We start from the raw sequence: 13,819 nt of genomic DNA on the forward strand, positions 1-13,819 counted from the left end.
ATCCCAAGGATACGATAGGGGGGTCTTTCCTTATATAAATCATACACACTTTTTCTCCTGTTCACATGCCTTCCTGGCTCTCTCTGACAATACATAATGACATATGTGACTTTTCCCCACCAGTTGGACTCTGCTCAGAGATTATAGATGTATGGTCTTTTTAAAAAAAAACCCATGTTGTTTAAAAACACTATTCTGGGCGGTTTAGAACATGATTTTTTAAAAAAACAGACATATAACAGTAAACTTACAAATAAGCAATGGAAGAAAGAAAACATTCCAAAAAATGCAGACAGCAAACACAGCCTAGGAGGCTCCTAAACTCCATTCTCCAAATTATAATTCAATTTACTGTCTCATCATTTTGTCCTTGAACTCAAGGGGCCAGTGTGGTCCAAGATCTAAAACTCCCCATCCCAAAGAGTGGTGGGATTTTGCAACCCCGGCCAACAACCACTTGACACACACACACACCCGGAATACACGAGGTCTCCGCCCTGACCTTCCACCCACAAAACGTCTGTCTCTTCTCCCCGTTTCTCTGCAGCCGACCCCCATCGGCACAGTCCAGAGCGATGTACAAGTCCAGGCGCCAAACCGGGAGAAAGCACCGCAGTACATCAAACAGCAGGTACGGGCGTTTGGGCGTGAGATCGTGGCAGGAAAGACTTGAGCGCCAATGGTAAGAGGGCCTGCCGCTCCTTAGAAACGGGACGGATGTTCCTCGTGGACGTGTCTTGGCAGGCTGGGCCCTGCCGCCATACAGGGTGTGAAAATTCCCGGTATGGCAAGGAAGGAGGTGTTTGGGTCTCCCAAGTTCTTCCTAGACTACAGTTCCCAGAACCCTCAGCTGGTGGTGAAGGCTTCTGGGAATTGGTGGTCTCCTTTTCTCAAATACTGTTTATTCTGTACCATCGATCTCGGTAGGAGGAATAGATTTTGAACAAATGGATTGTTTTACGCTTTCCTTTAACTCTGTGATCCTAATGCTGGAAACTAGACCAAATTGACGTCAGGGGGGGCCAGGACTGGATTTTCATGGTTTCTGGAGAGGCAGGGAAAGGACCCTGGATTTACCATGTTCTGTCTAGTATTCACTGCTGGCTGATTTAAGGAGTAGTAAGGGGTCCCTTCTAAATCATGTGGCATTTTGAGGCTTAGGTATTTTCCCTCCTTTGAGGGCTGGGAGAGAACTAGTGTCAGAGAGAGTGGGGCAGGCAATCGCAAGAACACCCCACACACAAACACACACCCTGAGAATTTGGGGTGTGCTTCGGGCTGCCTGGCCGAGTGGAGAGGCCCAAGTGCGAGGCGCCTGCGCGTACGCTAACCGAGTTCCCACAGCCGTCGGCGGCCCTGTGAACGGAACCGGCTCGTCCAGTGTGGATCCCGACCCATTTCTCCTCTTCTTTGGAACATGCCTCTTTAAGTTCCAAACCTTTTCTCGGATCCGAACCGGGTGCTTCCCGGCCTCTCGGGGGGGCTATGGCTCCTTCCCGGGAGTCGTAGCCCATCGAATCTGGACGGCACCCGGTTAAGGGGGACGCTGCTGTAGAGACTGCATGTTGATCTTGTTTTTATGTTTTTCTACTCTTGCATGTTTTATTTTTCCTTTCCCCTCCCGCCCTTCTTCTCTTCCTCCTCCACCTCTCTTGGACTTTTCCTTTCTCCCTGGATCACTGACCCTTCTCCGTTTTCTCTTCCTTTTGTATTATTTCATTTTACTTCTTTATCTCCCCCCCCCTTCCTCCTTTTTTTGTTGTTCTTTCCGTCCTCCGTCCTTAGCAATCACCCGAAGGGACGGAGCTTTGGGACCCTCAGGCTGGCCAGCCACCTGCTGAGGAGGCGCTAGGAACTTACTTGGCAACCGGCAGGCTTGGGGGTTCCGTCCAGGTACACGAAAGGGACCGACTGGGTGGGTGGAGTGGGGGGCATGCACAGGGGGGGGCTCTTGGGTCTCGCCAGCTGTTGTCCGGGCTCCAGAGCTGTTGCCAAGGTGCTTTCAAGCATCTCCCTGGATCGGCTTCGATGGAAACAAGGAAAGAGGAGGGGAAAATACAGGGTGAGAAACACCAGCAAAGGAGAAAATAGATGTAATTTATTTAAAATATTTTTACCCCACCTTTCTCCTAAAGCAGGACCCACTGTGGCTTATGCCATTGTTAAAAAAAAAAACAGTAATAAGTAGGATTACTTATTGTGGTATTTGTGGGAATCATTTCCAAGTCTTCCTCGGCCCCACTGATGCCAAAAAAATATGGACTTAAATGAACCCTACACATTGTGTGGTCTCTGACTCCATCTAGTGGCCAGTTCTGGTAAATACTCCTTGGAAATATGTACTGTATACATATTTCTAGGTGGTTTTTTTTTTAATTTAGTATTTTCAGGCAGAGGATAAGTGGTGTCAGCAGATAGTGATTCCGCAGATAAGGGAGTCCTACTGTACAGTATTTGTAAGCTTAAAACTATCCAGTGTGGTGTAGTGGACAGAGCGACGGACTAGGGCTCTGGAGACCAGGGTATCGAATTCCCACTCGACCAGGGAAACTCCTCGAGGGGGAGAAATATCTCGCTTATCTTGAAAGCCATCCCTGTTAGGGCTGCTGTAAGTGGGTTCCGACTTCATGGTGCAGAACCACCAGGCAAGAAACCGGACGTGATTCAAACATTAAAAAGAATGCATAACAGAACATTTGTTTTTCAAAAAAAGGTAAAAGCATTATTACAAAAGGACAGACCTTTTGTTATTGGTGTTTTGGGGTGGGTGGGCTGCATGGATTCCCTTTCAGCTCGACAGTTCTGGAGTTTAATTTGCCTGTAGCTGGAGCCTTCTGGATCACCTCTCCTCCTTCATTGGCGAACGATTAAGGAAATTCTGTACTGATTAAAGGAGGGGTGGGCCTCATGCATGAACCGCTGGATAGCCCAGGGGTGGAGGCCTCTCTGGCTGTGGAGCCAGAAGTTGGGAGTTCAAACCCACCACTGGGGCTGGACTGGATGATCTCGAGGGTCCTAGCTCTGCCGTTCGAAGATGACGGTGATCAGACCTTCTGGCCCTTTCTTTTTGTTTCCTCTCCAGTTTCGGCCATCCCCAATTTCTCCACTGATTCTCTTTTTCAGACTGTGGGGTTGGGAGGGGGTGGAATGAAATACCGGCATGACCAAAAAAAAAAAAAGGCTGGGCTTTGTTTGCTTTTGTGGCAATGAGCAGATTTTGCTGCACGGCTATCCCCATTTATGGATTTCTCCAGGGCTTTGGGAAGGAGAAACCAAACAAAAGCAATCGAAAGACCTGCAAGGCGACGTGTTCGTTGCGGACAGCTGGAAGTCTGTAAATTTGGACAGCGAATCTTATTTGCAATGGGGGCTGAATAACTTTGATTTCAACTGCAGAGTCTGCAGTGTGCCGTTCTGTTGCCTCAGTTAAGGGGGAAATGCAGCTTTCCCAAAAAGCTCCAGCAGTCTTAATAGAGGGAGTTTTTCTGTCTCTTGGTCTTTTAACGTGTGCTCCGTACACTTTTCCTCCTCTGGAGTCAAGCCGATTTCTACCTTGAACAGTTCTCCAAAAACAAAAAAACAGGCTCCTTTCCTTCTTAAACTACTAACTCCAAAGATGAAGGTCGTGTTTCTCTGAATCCTGAGATTATTTTTGGGATTGTTTCTTGGCTGGCTAGCTGCGGGTAGAGTCTGCTTTTTTTCCTGCGTGCTCACGGAGACGTGGCTCTCTTTCTCCCCACCTCTACCTGCACAACAAACCTGTAAAAGAGCTCAGGCTGAGAAAGGGAACCTTCCCCCTGGCCCACGTTTGCCCAATCCACGGGAGGACTTGAATCTGGAACTTCCTTGTGCCAGCTCAGCAAAAGTTACCAGGGCCGACACTTGGGTACATCCTTCCGTAGAACGGTTGTGGCCTGGAAGGGTCACGGCAGAAAGGCGTTAACTTCTGAGGAGGATGCTGTCTCTGGGGCCAGGATAGATTTCCCTTCTGGGTTTCCGACTCTGGAAGATGGGTCCAGGGCTTGTCTGAATGTTACTTTTCGAAACCAAAAAGCACATACCTGGCCCATAAGAGGTATATGTTTAGGCTCTTCTGGAGTACACATGCTAAATAAATTTAGTAACTTCTCTCCCGTACTGTTTTTATTGGGGGGGGGGACAAGGACAGTTTTGGACTTGGGATTAAACAGCATGTGGGGCCAGGGAGGGACATGGAGTCAGTTTCTTGAAAATCAGATCGCAGCCTCTTTGTTAAAACTTGCTTTCTGGCATGACTGTTGTGCAGTTTGAACTTCTTAATTGTTAGAGCAGTACAACAACAGGACCCATGACCTTGGGAGGTGGTGAGCGCTACAGCGCTGTGGAGGCATTCAAGAGAAATTGGACCACCATTTATCAGATCTGCTTGGATTTGGGTTCCTGCCTTGAGCAGGGGGTTTGGACCAGATGGCCTTAGAGGGGCCTCCTTCTGACTCCACGAGTCTAGGATTGATCTGTTCTCCTCAATGAGGGATGGAAGCTTGGGGTTTTTGTTTCCTTTGGATTTGTAAGTCAATTTACAACATAAATATTCTTAGGCTGGCTTATGCCAGTCAAGGACGACATGGCGAGCAGCAGAGAATTTTGGAACGGCAGCTATGGCTGGCCACCCAGGAAATGTAGAAGTTCAGAGACAGCAGGGAAAATGGGATACTTTAATAGGAGATGGACTTTAAGTTGAAAAGAAAGTGGGAGAGTGAGCACGCTGCTTAAGTACACTTTCTCCACTCCGGGATCAAACATGCCGTACTTTTAAATTATGCGTACCCGCGCTTGATTTAATGTCATTTGTGGTTAATGCAAAGCAGGTATCTTAAGAAGCCAGAGACTGATATGTGTGAATCGGAGCGGGTTTGCAAAACCATGATTAGGATGGTACAAAGCAGTGAGTTAGCCCTGGGGAAGATGGTGTGGGGTTTGTTCAGGCCGAGATTTGGGGGGGGCGTGTTGTGTTTAGTCATTTAGTCGTGTCCGACTCTTCGTGACCCCATGGACCAGAGCACGCCAGGCCCTCCTGTCTTCTACTGCCTCCCGGAGTTGTGTCAGGTTCATGTTGGTTGCTTCGCAGACACTGTCCAGCCATCTCATCCTCGGTCGTCCCCTTCTCCTCTTGCCATCACACTTTCCCAACATCAGGGTCTTTTCCAGGGAGTCTTTTCTTCTCATTAGATGGCCAAAGTACTGGAGCCTCAGCTTCAGGATCTGTCCTTCCAGTGAGCACTCAGGGTTGATTTCCTTTAGAACTGATAGGTTTGTTCTCCTTGCAGTCCAGGGGATTCTCAAGAGCCTCCTCCAGCACCACAATTCAAAGGCATCAATTCTTCGGCGGTCTGCTTTCTTTATGGTCCAGCTCTCACTTCCATACATCACGACAGGAAAAACCATAGCTTTGACTATTCGGATTTTTGTTGGCAAGGTGATGTCTCTGCTTTTCAAGATGCTGTCCAGATTTGTCATCGCTTTCCTCCCAAGAAGAAGGCGCCTTTTAATTTCAGGGCTGCTGTCTCCATCTGCAGTGATCATGGAGCCCAGGAAGATAAAATTTGACACTGCCTCCATATCTTCCCCTTCTATTTCCCAGGAGGTGATGGGACCAGTGGCCATGATCTTAGTTTTTTTGATGTTGAGTTTCAGACCGTTTTTTGCACTCTCCTCTTTCACTCTCATTACAAGGTTCTTCAATTCCTCCTCACTTTCTGCCATCAGAGTGGTATCATCTGCATATCGGAGGTTGTTGATATTTCTTCCGGCAATCTTAATTCCGGCTTGGGTTTCTTCCAGTCCAGCCTTCCGCATGATGTATTCTGCATATAAGTTAAATAAGCTGGGGGACAATATACAGCCTTGCCGTACTCCTTTCCCAATTTTGAACCACTCAGTTGTTCCATGACCAGTTCTAACTGTTGCTTCCTGTCCCACATATAGGTTTCTCAGGAGACAGATAAAGTGGTCAGGCACTCCCATTTCTTTAAGAACTTGCCATAGTTTGCTGTGGTCCACACAGTCAAAGGCTTTCGCATAGTCAATGAAGCAGAAGTAGATATTTTTCTGGAACTCTCTGGCTTTCTCCATAATCCAGCGCAAGTTAGCAATTTGGTCTCGAGTTCCTCTGCCTCTTCGGAATCCAGCTTGTACTTCTGGGAGTTCTCGGTCCACATACTGCTGAAGCCTACCTTGTAGGATTTTGAGCATAACCTTGCTAGCGTGCGAAATGAGTGCAATTGTACGGTAGTTGGAGCATTCTTTGGCACTGCCTTTCTTTGGGATTGGGATGTAGACTGATCTTTTCCAATCCTCTGGCCATTGTTGAGTTTTCCAAACTTGCTGGCATATTGAATGTAGCACCTTAACAGCATCATCTTTCAAGATTTTAAATAGTTCAACTGGAATGCCATCACCTCCACTGGCCTTGTTGTTAGCCAGGCTTTCTAAGGCCCACTTGACTTCGCTCTCCAGGATGTCTGGCTCAAGGTCAGCAACTACATTGTCTGGGTTGTCCGGGATATCCACATCTTTCTGATATAATTCCTCTGTGTATTCTTGCCACCTCTTCTTGACGTCTTCTGCTTCTGTTAGGTCCCTCCCATTTTTGTCTTTTATCATGTTCATCTTTGCGCAAAATGTTCCTCTAATATGTCCAATTTTCCTGAACAGATCTCTAGTCTTTCCTTTTCTGTTATCTTCCTCTATTTCTTTGCATTGTTCATTTAAGAAGGCCCTCTTGTCTCTCCTTGCTATTCTTTGGAAGTCTGCATTCAAGTTTCTGTAACTTTCCCTATCTCCCTTGCATTTTGCTTCCCTTCTCCTCTCTGCTATTTCTAAGGCCTCGTTGGACAGCCACTTTGCTTTCTTGCATTTCCTTTTCTTTGGGATGGTTTTCGTTGCTGCCTCCTGGACAATGTTACGAGCCTCTATCCAAAGTTCTTCAGGCACTCTGTCCACCAAATCTAGTTCCTTAAATCTGTTCTTTACTTCCACTGTGTATTCATAAGGGATTTGGTTTAGATTATACCTGAGTGGCCCAGTGGTTTTTCCTAATCTCTTCAGTCTAAGCTTGAATTTTGCTATGAGAAGCTGATGATCAGAACCGCAGTCAGCTCCAGGTCTTGTTTTTGCTGACTGTATAGAGCTTCTCCATCTTTGGCTGCAGAGAATATAATCAATCTGATTTCGATATTGCCCATCTGGTGATTTCCATGTATAGAGTCGCCTCTTGTGTTGTTGGAAAAGAGTGTTTGTGATGACCAGCTTATTCTCTTGACAAAACTCTATTAGCCTTTGTCCTGCTTCATTCTGAACTCCAAGGCCAAACTTCCCTGTTGTTCCTTTTATCTCTTGGCTCCCTACTTTAGCATTCCAGTCCCCTAGAATGAGAAGAACATCTTTCTTTGGTGTCAGTTCTAGAAGGTGTTGTAAATCTTCATAGAATTGTTCAGTTTCAGTCTCCTCAGCAATGCTGGTTGGTGCATAAACTTGGATTATTGTGATGTTGAATGGTCTGCCTTGGATTCGTATTGACATCATTCTATCATTTTTGAGATTGTATCCCATTACAGCTTTTCCCACTCTTTTGTTGACTATGAGGGCTACTCCATTCCTTCTACGGGATTCTTGCCCACAATAGTAGATATGATAATCATCTGAGCTGAATTCACCCATTCCTGTCCATTTTAGTTCACTGATGCCCAGGATGTCGATGTTTATTCTTGCCATCTCCTGTTTGACCACCTCCAGCTTCCCAGTGTTCATAGATCTTACATTCCAGGTTCCTATGCAGTATTTTTCTTTGCAGCATTGGATTTTCCTTTCACTTCCAGGCACGTCCACAGCTGAGCGTCCTTTCGGCTTTGGCCCAACCACTTCATTAGCTCTGGAGCTACTTGTACTTGTCCTCCGCTCTTCCTCAGTAGCATGTTGGACGCCTTCGGACCTGAGGGGCCCATCTTCCAGCGTCATATCTTTTAGCCTTTTGTTTCTGATCATGGGGCGTTCTTGGCAAAGATACTGGAGTGGCTTGCCATTTCCTACTCCAGGTGGATTGCGTTTAGTCGGAACTCTCCACTATGTCCTGTCCGTCTTGGGTGTCCCTGCACGGCATAGCCCATAGCTTCTCTGAGTTACTCAAGCCCCTTCGCCACGACAAGGCAGCAATCCATGAAGGGGTTGGGGGGGGCAGATACTGCTTATACACTATGCAATGGGGCCTGCATGTACCCATAAAGCAAAAGAAGCAAAGCGGGCTGCTTCTATACCATCCCATAGTGCTTAAAGCTCTCTCTCGGTAGTTTACAATTTAATTCTGCAAGGTGACACATTGCCCTCCCAGCAAGCTGGGGGACTCAGTTTACTGACCTCAGAAAGAGGGAAGGCTGAGTGAACCTTGAGCCGACTCCCTGGGATGGAACCCAGGTTGTGAGCAGAGTTTCAGCTGTGGTACTGCAGTTTAACCGCTGCTCTATTCCTGTTGAGAACCACAAAAGTAGGATAATGATGTGTGTATGTGTGTGTATAAATATATAAAATATATACAGTGGTGCCTCGCATAGCGAGGTTAATCCGTTCCGGATTAACCTTCGCTATAGTGAAACATCGCTGTGCGGAAATAAAAAAGCCATAGAAACGCATTGAACTAAGTTCAATGCGTTCCTATGGCTTGAAAACTCACCGCTGTGCGAGGTTCTACCATAGCGCTGCCATTTTCGCGCCCTCGGTAAGCAAGGGCAGGGCGCGAAAATGCGGCGCGGACCTTCCGGAGGCCATTTCGGAACCGCCGATCAGCTGTTCTCCCCCGCTTCGTTATGCGATATTAGCTAAGCAAATCGCTTAGCGAATATCGCAAAGCGAAAAATCGCCATAGGGGCCATCGCTGAGCGAATGCTCCAGCGATGGCCCAGAGCGCCTCGTTAAGCGATTTCATCGCTCAGCGAGGCGCTCGTTAAGCGAGGCACCACTGTAGATATAAACACACACACACACACACACACTGTTATCCTACTTTCGTGGTTCTCAACAGGAATAGAGCAGTGGTTAAACTGCAGTACCACAGCTGAAACTCTGCTCACAATCTGGGTTCCTTCCCAGGGAGTCGGCTCAAGGTTCACTCAGCCTTCCCTCTTTCCAAGGTTGGTAAATATATATATATACTGAGTTTCATCTGGCTTTCCAGTCTTTCCTCTTCGTTGGCCGAGGCCAATGTTGACGATTGAAAGGGGGGAAGGGGTTTAACGGTGGCCATCCTGTTGCCCACCTCTCTCCCCTCGGCGTGGCTCGGTAGCTCATATGGTCCGACCTTGCTTCCCTCTCTTTTAGGTCATGAGTTCCACCAACGGCGAACTGAACACCGATGATCCTACCGCCGGCCACTCCAACGCTCCCATCACCGCCCCGGCTGAAGTTGAGGTGGCCGATGACACAAAGTGAGTCGTGCTGGTAGAAAAGGGGTTTTGGATGTGGTGGGGAGACAGTCCCCATCTGTCCTAGGTTGGTGGGGGGGGCGCCCAGGGGCCGACCCACCCAGAACCTCCTTGGAAGCTAAACAATTACAGGATGGACTGCCAGATAGTTGAGGTCTCTGGATGTGGAACCAGAGGTTGGGGGTTCAAATCCCCCCACAGTTCCTCCTTGAGAGGGGCTGGACTGGATGATCCAGAGGGTCCCTTCCAGCTTTGCCCTTCTAAGATGAGGAGGAGGAGGATTAGCAAAACAAGCCTGTAAAAATCAGCATGTTAGCTTGTGGCTTTTGCTTTCTTTCTGCTTTGTTGCAATCTTGGAAATATATGTGCTTCTTGTCCTTCCTTTTTAGGTGCTGCTGTTTTTTCAAGAGAAGGAAGAGGAAAACCATCCAGCGTCACAAATGAAGCCCCTCCTGCGTCGGCCGCGGGCAGGATCCATTCAGAACTGCGTCGTCGTTTCCCCCTTTTGCTTCCTGGCAGCCGATAATGAGATTTGGAGCCCTCAGCCGGGCGGGGGACCCACTCCGCCGCCACTGCCGTCAGTTTTGGCGGGCAGTGTGCATGGGGGGGGCGGGATTGGGGGGAGCAGGAGCCACTCGGACTTTGTTTTGCCGGCTCCCCCCCCCGGACCACGTTTTGTCGGCTCCCCGTCTCCTTCTGTCCTCCTCCTTCCGGGGGACACGGCTGTTTCTCAAGGTGCCACGGGCGCAGGAAAAAAAAAGAGACAGACGTTGGACATTTGTCCGAAAGCATTCACATCCTCCTGGCCTCCCGGTCCCCAGGGGGGCGGGGGTGGATTTGAAAAATGACTACAAACGAAGCATTCACTATTTATGCATCACTTCCTTCTCTTCCCCCTTTCCTTCTGTTGGCTTTCTCCTCTTCCTCCTTTCCATTTCCGGCTTATTTGGTTTTTGAGGTTTGGCGAATCAGGTTTTGCAGGGGGGTTCCTGTCTTTGTTTTGGGGAGAGAAAGAAAACGGGACTCGGAAAGCTACACTTTTTCAAGGAAGCCGAGTGGTAACTTGCGAGAGCGGCTGTCAAGGCCGGCCGGCCGCCCTCGCCCCCCTTCATCGCTTCTGTGTCTCCTCTCTTCTAAGTTAATTTAAAACATTGCGTTTTCTGCCCTGATGCCTGGAACCGGGAGGCCCGTCTCATCCTTGTCGTCTTTTTACGAGCATCTTGGCTTTTTCTTCCCTTTTTGAGCATCTTTCTTTGTCCTTTCCCTGTGGGTTCGGTTCTCTGCCCCCGAAGGGTCCCCATTATTGAGGAGGCTGGGGGGGGCTCCCCCGGCGATGCCGTCACATGCTCCCCACGAGGTTGCGCACACATGCACGTCTAGGGTGGCGGGAGGCATTGCTCGTTTACACTTCTCCCCACCCCACCCCATCGTTTCTCAATGCACTTTTTGGTAGCAATATGAGCGACGTCAGGCTTGAAATAATCTGATTTTAGAGATTTTTTTTCCTATTCAGATCCTTAAGTTTAAATAAAGGCATAAGGGCCCACCCGCTTCTGGGGTGGCTTAGGCAGGAAAATAAGGAACAGCAAATGATTTTTTTGATCTCAGGAATGGCTGGCAGCCAAATGTAATCCCCTCTCCCAAAAAGCCAACTTCCAGGGGTACAGGATGAGGAGGAGGCAATGTGTTTCCAGAGTGAAATTGGAAGCGGAGAGAGCACCAGTGAGCCTCGGGGGGGGGGGGGTGTCCCAGCCTCTCGCAAAATTGTTCCTTTTTTTCAAATCTGTTTCGTTGAGTGAGAAACCTGGTGGGGTCACCGGTTCCCCTTGCAGCCTTGAATTGACGGGGGTGGCCGTTGTGAAAGAGGAGGCATGGGGGGGGAATCAGGGATGGACCTGTTACCCCCACCCCCACCCCTTAAATTCTTTGTGCAAGGAGCATCCATCCCGTAGTTTTTGGGCTTTTTGCAAAAATCCACCACCTCCACCTTGGGTGCAAGGTTGAACGTGAGGCCCCGATGGCAGAAGCCGCCTGCTCTGGAAGGCCGAGGAACAAGCAGAAGGGGGCAGCGCTGGGCACCCCTGGCGCAACAGGACGGCCCCGTCTGTATTTTGGGCCTTTTGTCCCCCCAATCTAGATTTATATTTTTTTACACAAAGAGGTCCAGCAGCAAGGGTGTCCCCCCTGCCCCTTTTTCCCCCTCACCCACCCACTCCCTTCTGGTCATTGCATCACCCCGTGCTGGGGTGGGGGCTGTTGTGGAAGTTTGTTTGGGGTCCGGGGAGAACGCAGTTTGATCCACTTGTTTGGGGTGTTTGCTACAATGGACCGAAACAGTCTCTTAAAATTTTTTAAAAAGAGGACCATCACACCCACCGAAGCATCTGTCGCTTGGTGCTACACCCTTCTCTGCTTTGCTCTGTTCACTCTCCACCGTGATGGGAGGACGGTACCCGACGTCTCGTCCACTCCGGTTTCACTCCCTTTCTAGATCTGGATTCGGGGACCTTGGCGTCACTGCGGATTTATAGGTTCCGGTCTTCGGGGGGGGGGTTCAGGTGGCTGATGGCCACGAGACGTTGTGTAGAACAAGGTGGGGGTGGGGGGTTTGGCTTGCGTCAAAAGACAAGCCCAACCCGTTCGCTCACTTCTCTCTTCACTCTTGGCCGATGGGGAAAAAAAAGCCGGCACTTCTCAAATCTGTGCATTTAAAAAAGAAACCCCAGAAAAACAACTTTCGAAACTCAATATATTGCCTGGATGTGTGTGTGTGTGTGCCGTTTTTATTTTTAATTAATTTTTTTTTAATGGCCATTTGAAGAGTGAAAAAGGTCTTATGTACAGATTGGCTGGCTTGGTTCATCCCCTTGGTGTATACATTTTATAACAGTGCCTCTGCCGTGCTAAAGAGAACCAGGACGATGGGAAGGGAGGGGGGGAGAGGAAGGGGTGCTCGTAGAGACCCTAGATTCTGGTGACTTCCACTAAAAAAAAATTACAAAAATAGGATTGCTTTAGGTATGTGCAATGTTTGAGCTTGTTTCCCAGAAAATGCAAAGAGAATAAATAAATAAACAACCCCCCACAAAACACAGCCTTAAATGTTGTGCTGGAAAAAAATGTAGTTCCAGTCCCAGGAAGGTATATAAAAAATAAATAAAATAAAAATGTTTCTGTAAAGAATGCATGAGTGTGGTTTGGGTACCGGTCACTGTGCAGTTTGATTCTTTTCTCCACCCACATTTTTTTAAATTAAAGTCTGATTTGAGCAGCTTTCAGGAGCAAGCAGCTGGACAGCTCACAGAACGACCATCTTTTATCGTCTGCCTCCCAGACATGCTTTTTTTTAACCTAAAGTTCTGAACAATGTTGTCCGACGGGCGCCCAAACGAACCTTGCAATTTTGTTGTGGCAGTTCTTTCCCAAAAAAAGGGGGGGGGAGATGTTGAGCAAAAGCTGAAGGCACTGGAATGAGGTTTCTTGGTCGCATTGGTCTGCAGCAGGAGTGTGTGTTGCGTTATGAGTTTTGTTACTCCTTTTTTAAAAAATATACCAAGATAATATATAAGTTTCTCTGAAACTTCTCTGAAGTCATTGCAGCTAGCTTTTTTTTAAAAGAAAGAAATCAAAAAGGGAGGGGGGAAACCCCAAACATTAAACAAAAACATTTTTAAAATATGTTCTGTACGGATGTTTTTGTGTTTTGGTTGAAAGTGGCGGGGAGCCTCGGAAGGCTTATCTGGGCAAAGAGATTGGAGGAAGTAAAAAGATAGGGGATGCATTTTAGAAAATTAACTTTAAGGACTGTTCTGCTAAAAATCCCAGTTTATCTGGCATCGGGTTAAGTTGAAAGAAAAGCAGGGGGTGCTTAAAACGGCTTCTCCAAAGGCAACACAAGGAGGTTAAAAGGCATCTTTTAAAAGGTTGAGGTCTCTGGGTTGTGGCGCCAGGGGTTGGGCGTTCGAATTCCCCACTGGGCCTCCATGATGGGCTGAACTCGATGATCCTTAAGAGTCCCTCCCAAATTTGCAGTTGTAAGAGAATGATGATGATTCTTCCCAAAGGTTTCCAAAGTGGACTCTTTCCAAAGGTTTCCTTCTGCTCTCCCTCCTACCCACTGATTCATGTCACACTGCAAGGGCGGTGCCTTCAACACGTTTTGTGGGCTGCAAAAGCAAACCCCCCCCCCGACCCCTCTTCGCCTACAAAGGCAAAGGGAAGCTTGAGAGTTTGACGACTTCTGGAAAGCTTGTAATTTAGAGGATGGAGCCGCACAAACTTTGCAACAGAGTTGTCGTACGATTTGGAAAGTAGGGTCTTCAGATGCGCCGCCCGGAGACGACAAGTCATCTCGAATAGGTACCTCC

General features: G+C 48.1%; 2 protein-coding genes across 3 annotated transcripts in view; one reads left to right on the plus strand and one right to left on the minus strand.

Annotated features, from left to right (window-relative positions):
- The window catches only part of CSNK1G2 (casein kinase 1 gamma 2), a 41,561-nt gene extending 28,926 nt beyond the window's left edge, over nucleotides 1-12,635 (plus strand). For both annotated transcript variants that reach the window (XM_020780796.3, XM_020780795.3), the window contains exons 10-12: nucleotides 548-631; nucleotides 9,349-9,455; nucleotides 9,842-12,635. In XM_020780796.3, coding sequence (XP_020636455.1) covers nucleotides 548-631; nucleotides 9,349-9,455; nucleotides 9,842-9,896 — 246 coding nt within the window. In that variant the 3' untranslated portion in view covers nucleotides 9,897-12,635. The remainder of the gene's footprint in view (nucleotides 1-547; nucleotides 632-9,348; nucleotides 9,456-9,841) is intronic.
- Nucleotides 1-13,819, minus strand: part of MOB3A (MOB kinase activator 3A) — a 337,768-nt gene that overhangs the window by 261,293 nt on the left and 62,656 nt on the right. The gene's annotated exons all lie outside the window — the stretch shown is intronic.

The sequence above is a fragment of the Pogona vitticeps genome, chromosome 7 (genome assembly GCF_051106095.1).
Source record: "Pogona vitticeps strain Pit_001003342236 chromosome 7, PviZW2.1, whole genome shotgun sequence".
NCBI lineage: Eukaryota > Metazoa > Chordata > Lepidosauria > Squamata > Agamidae > Pogona > Pogona vitticeps.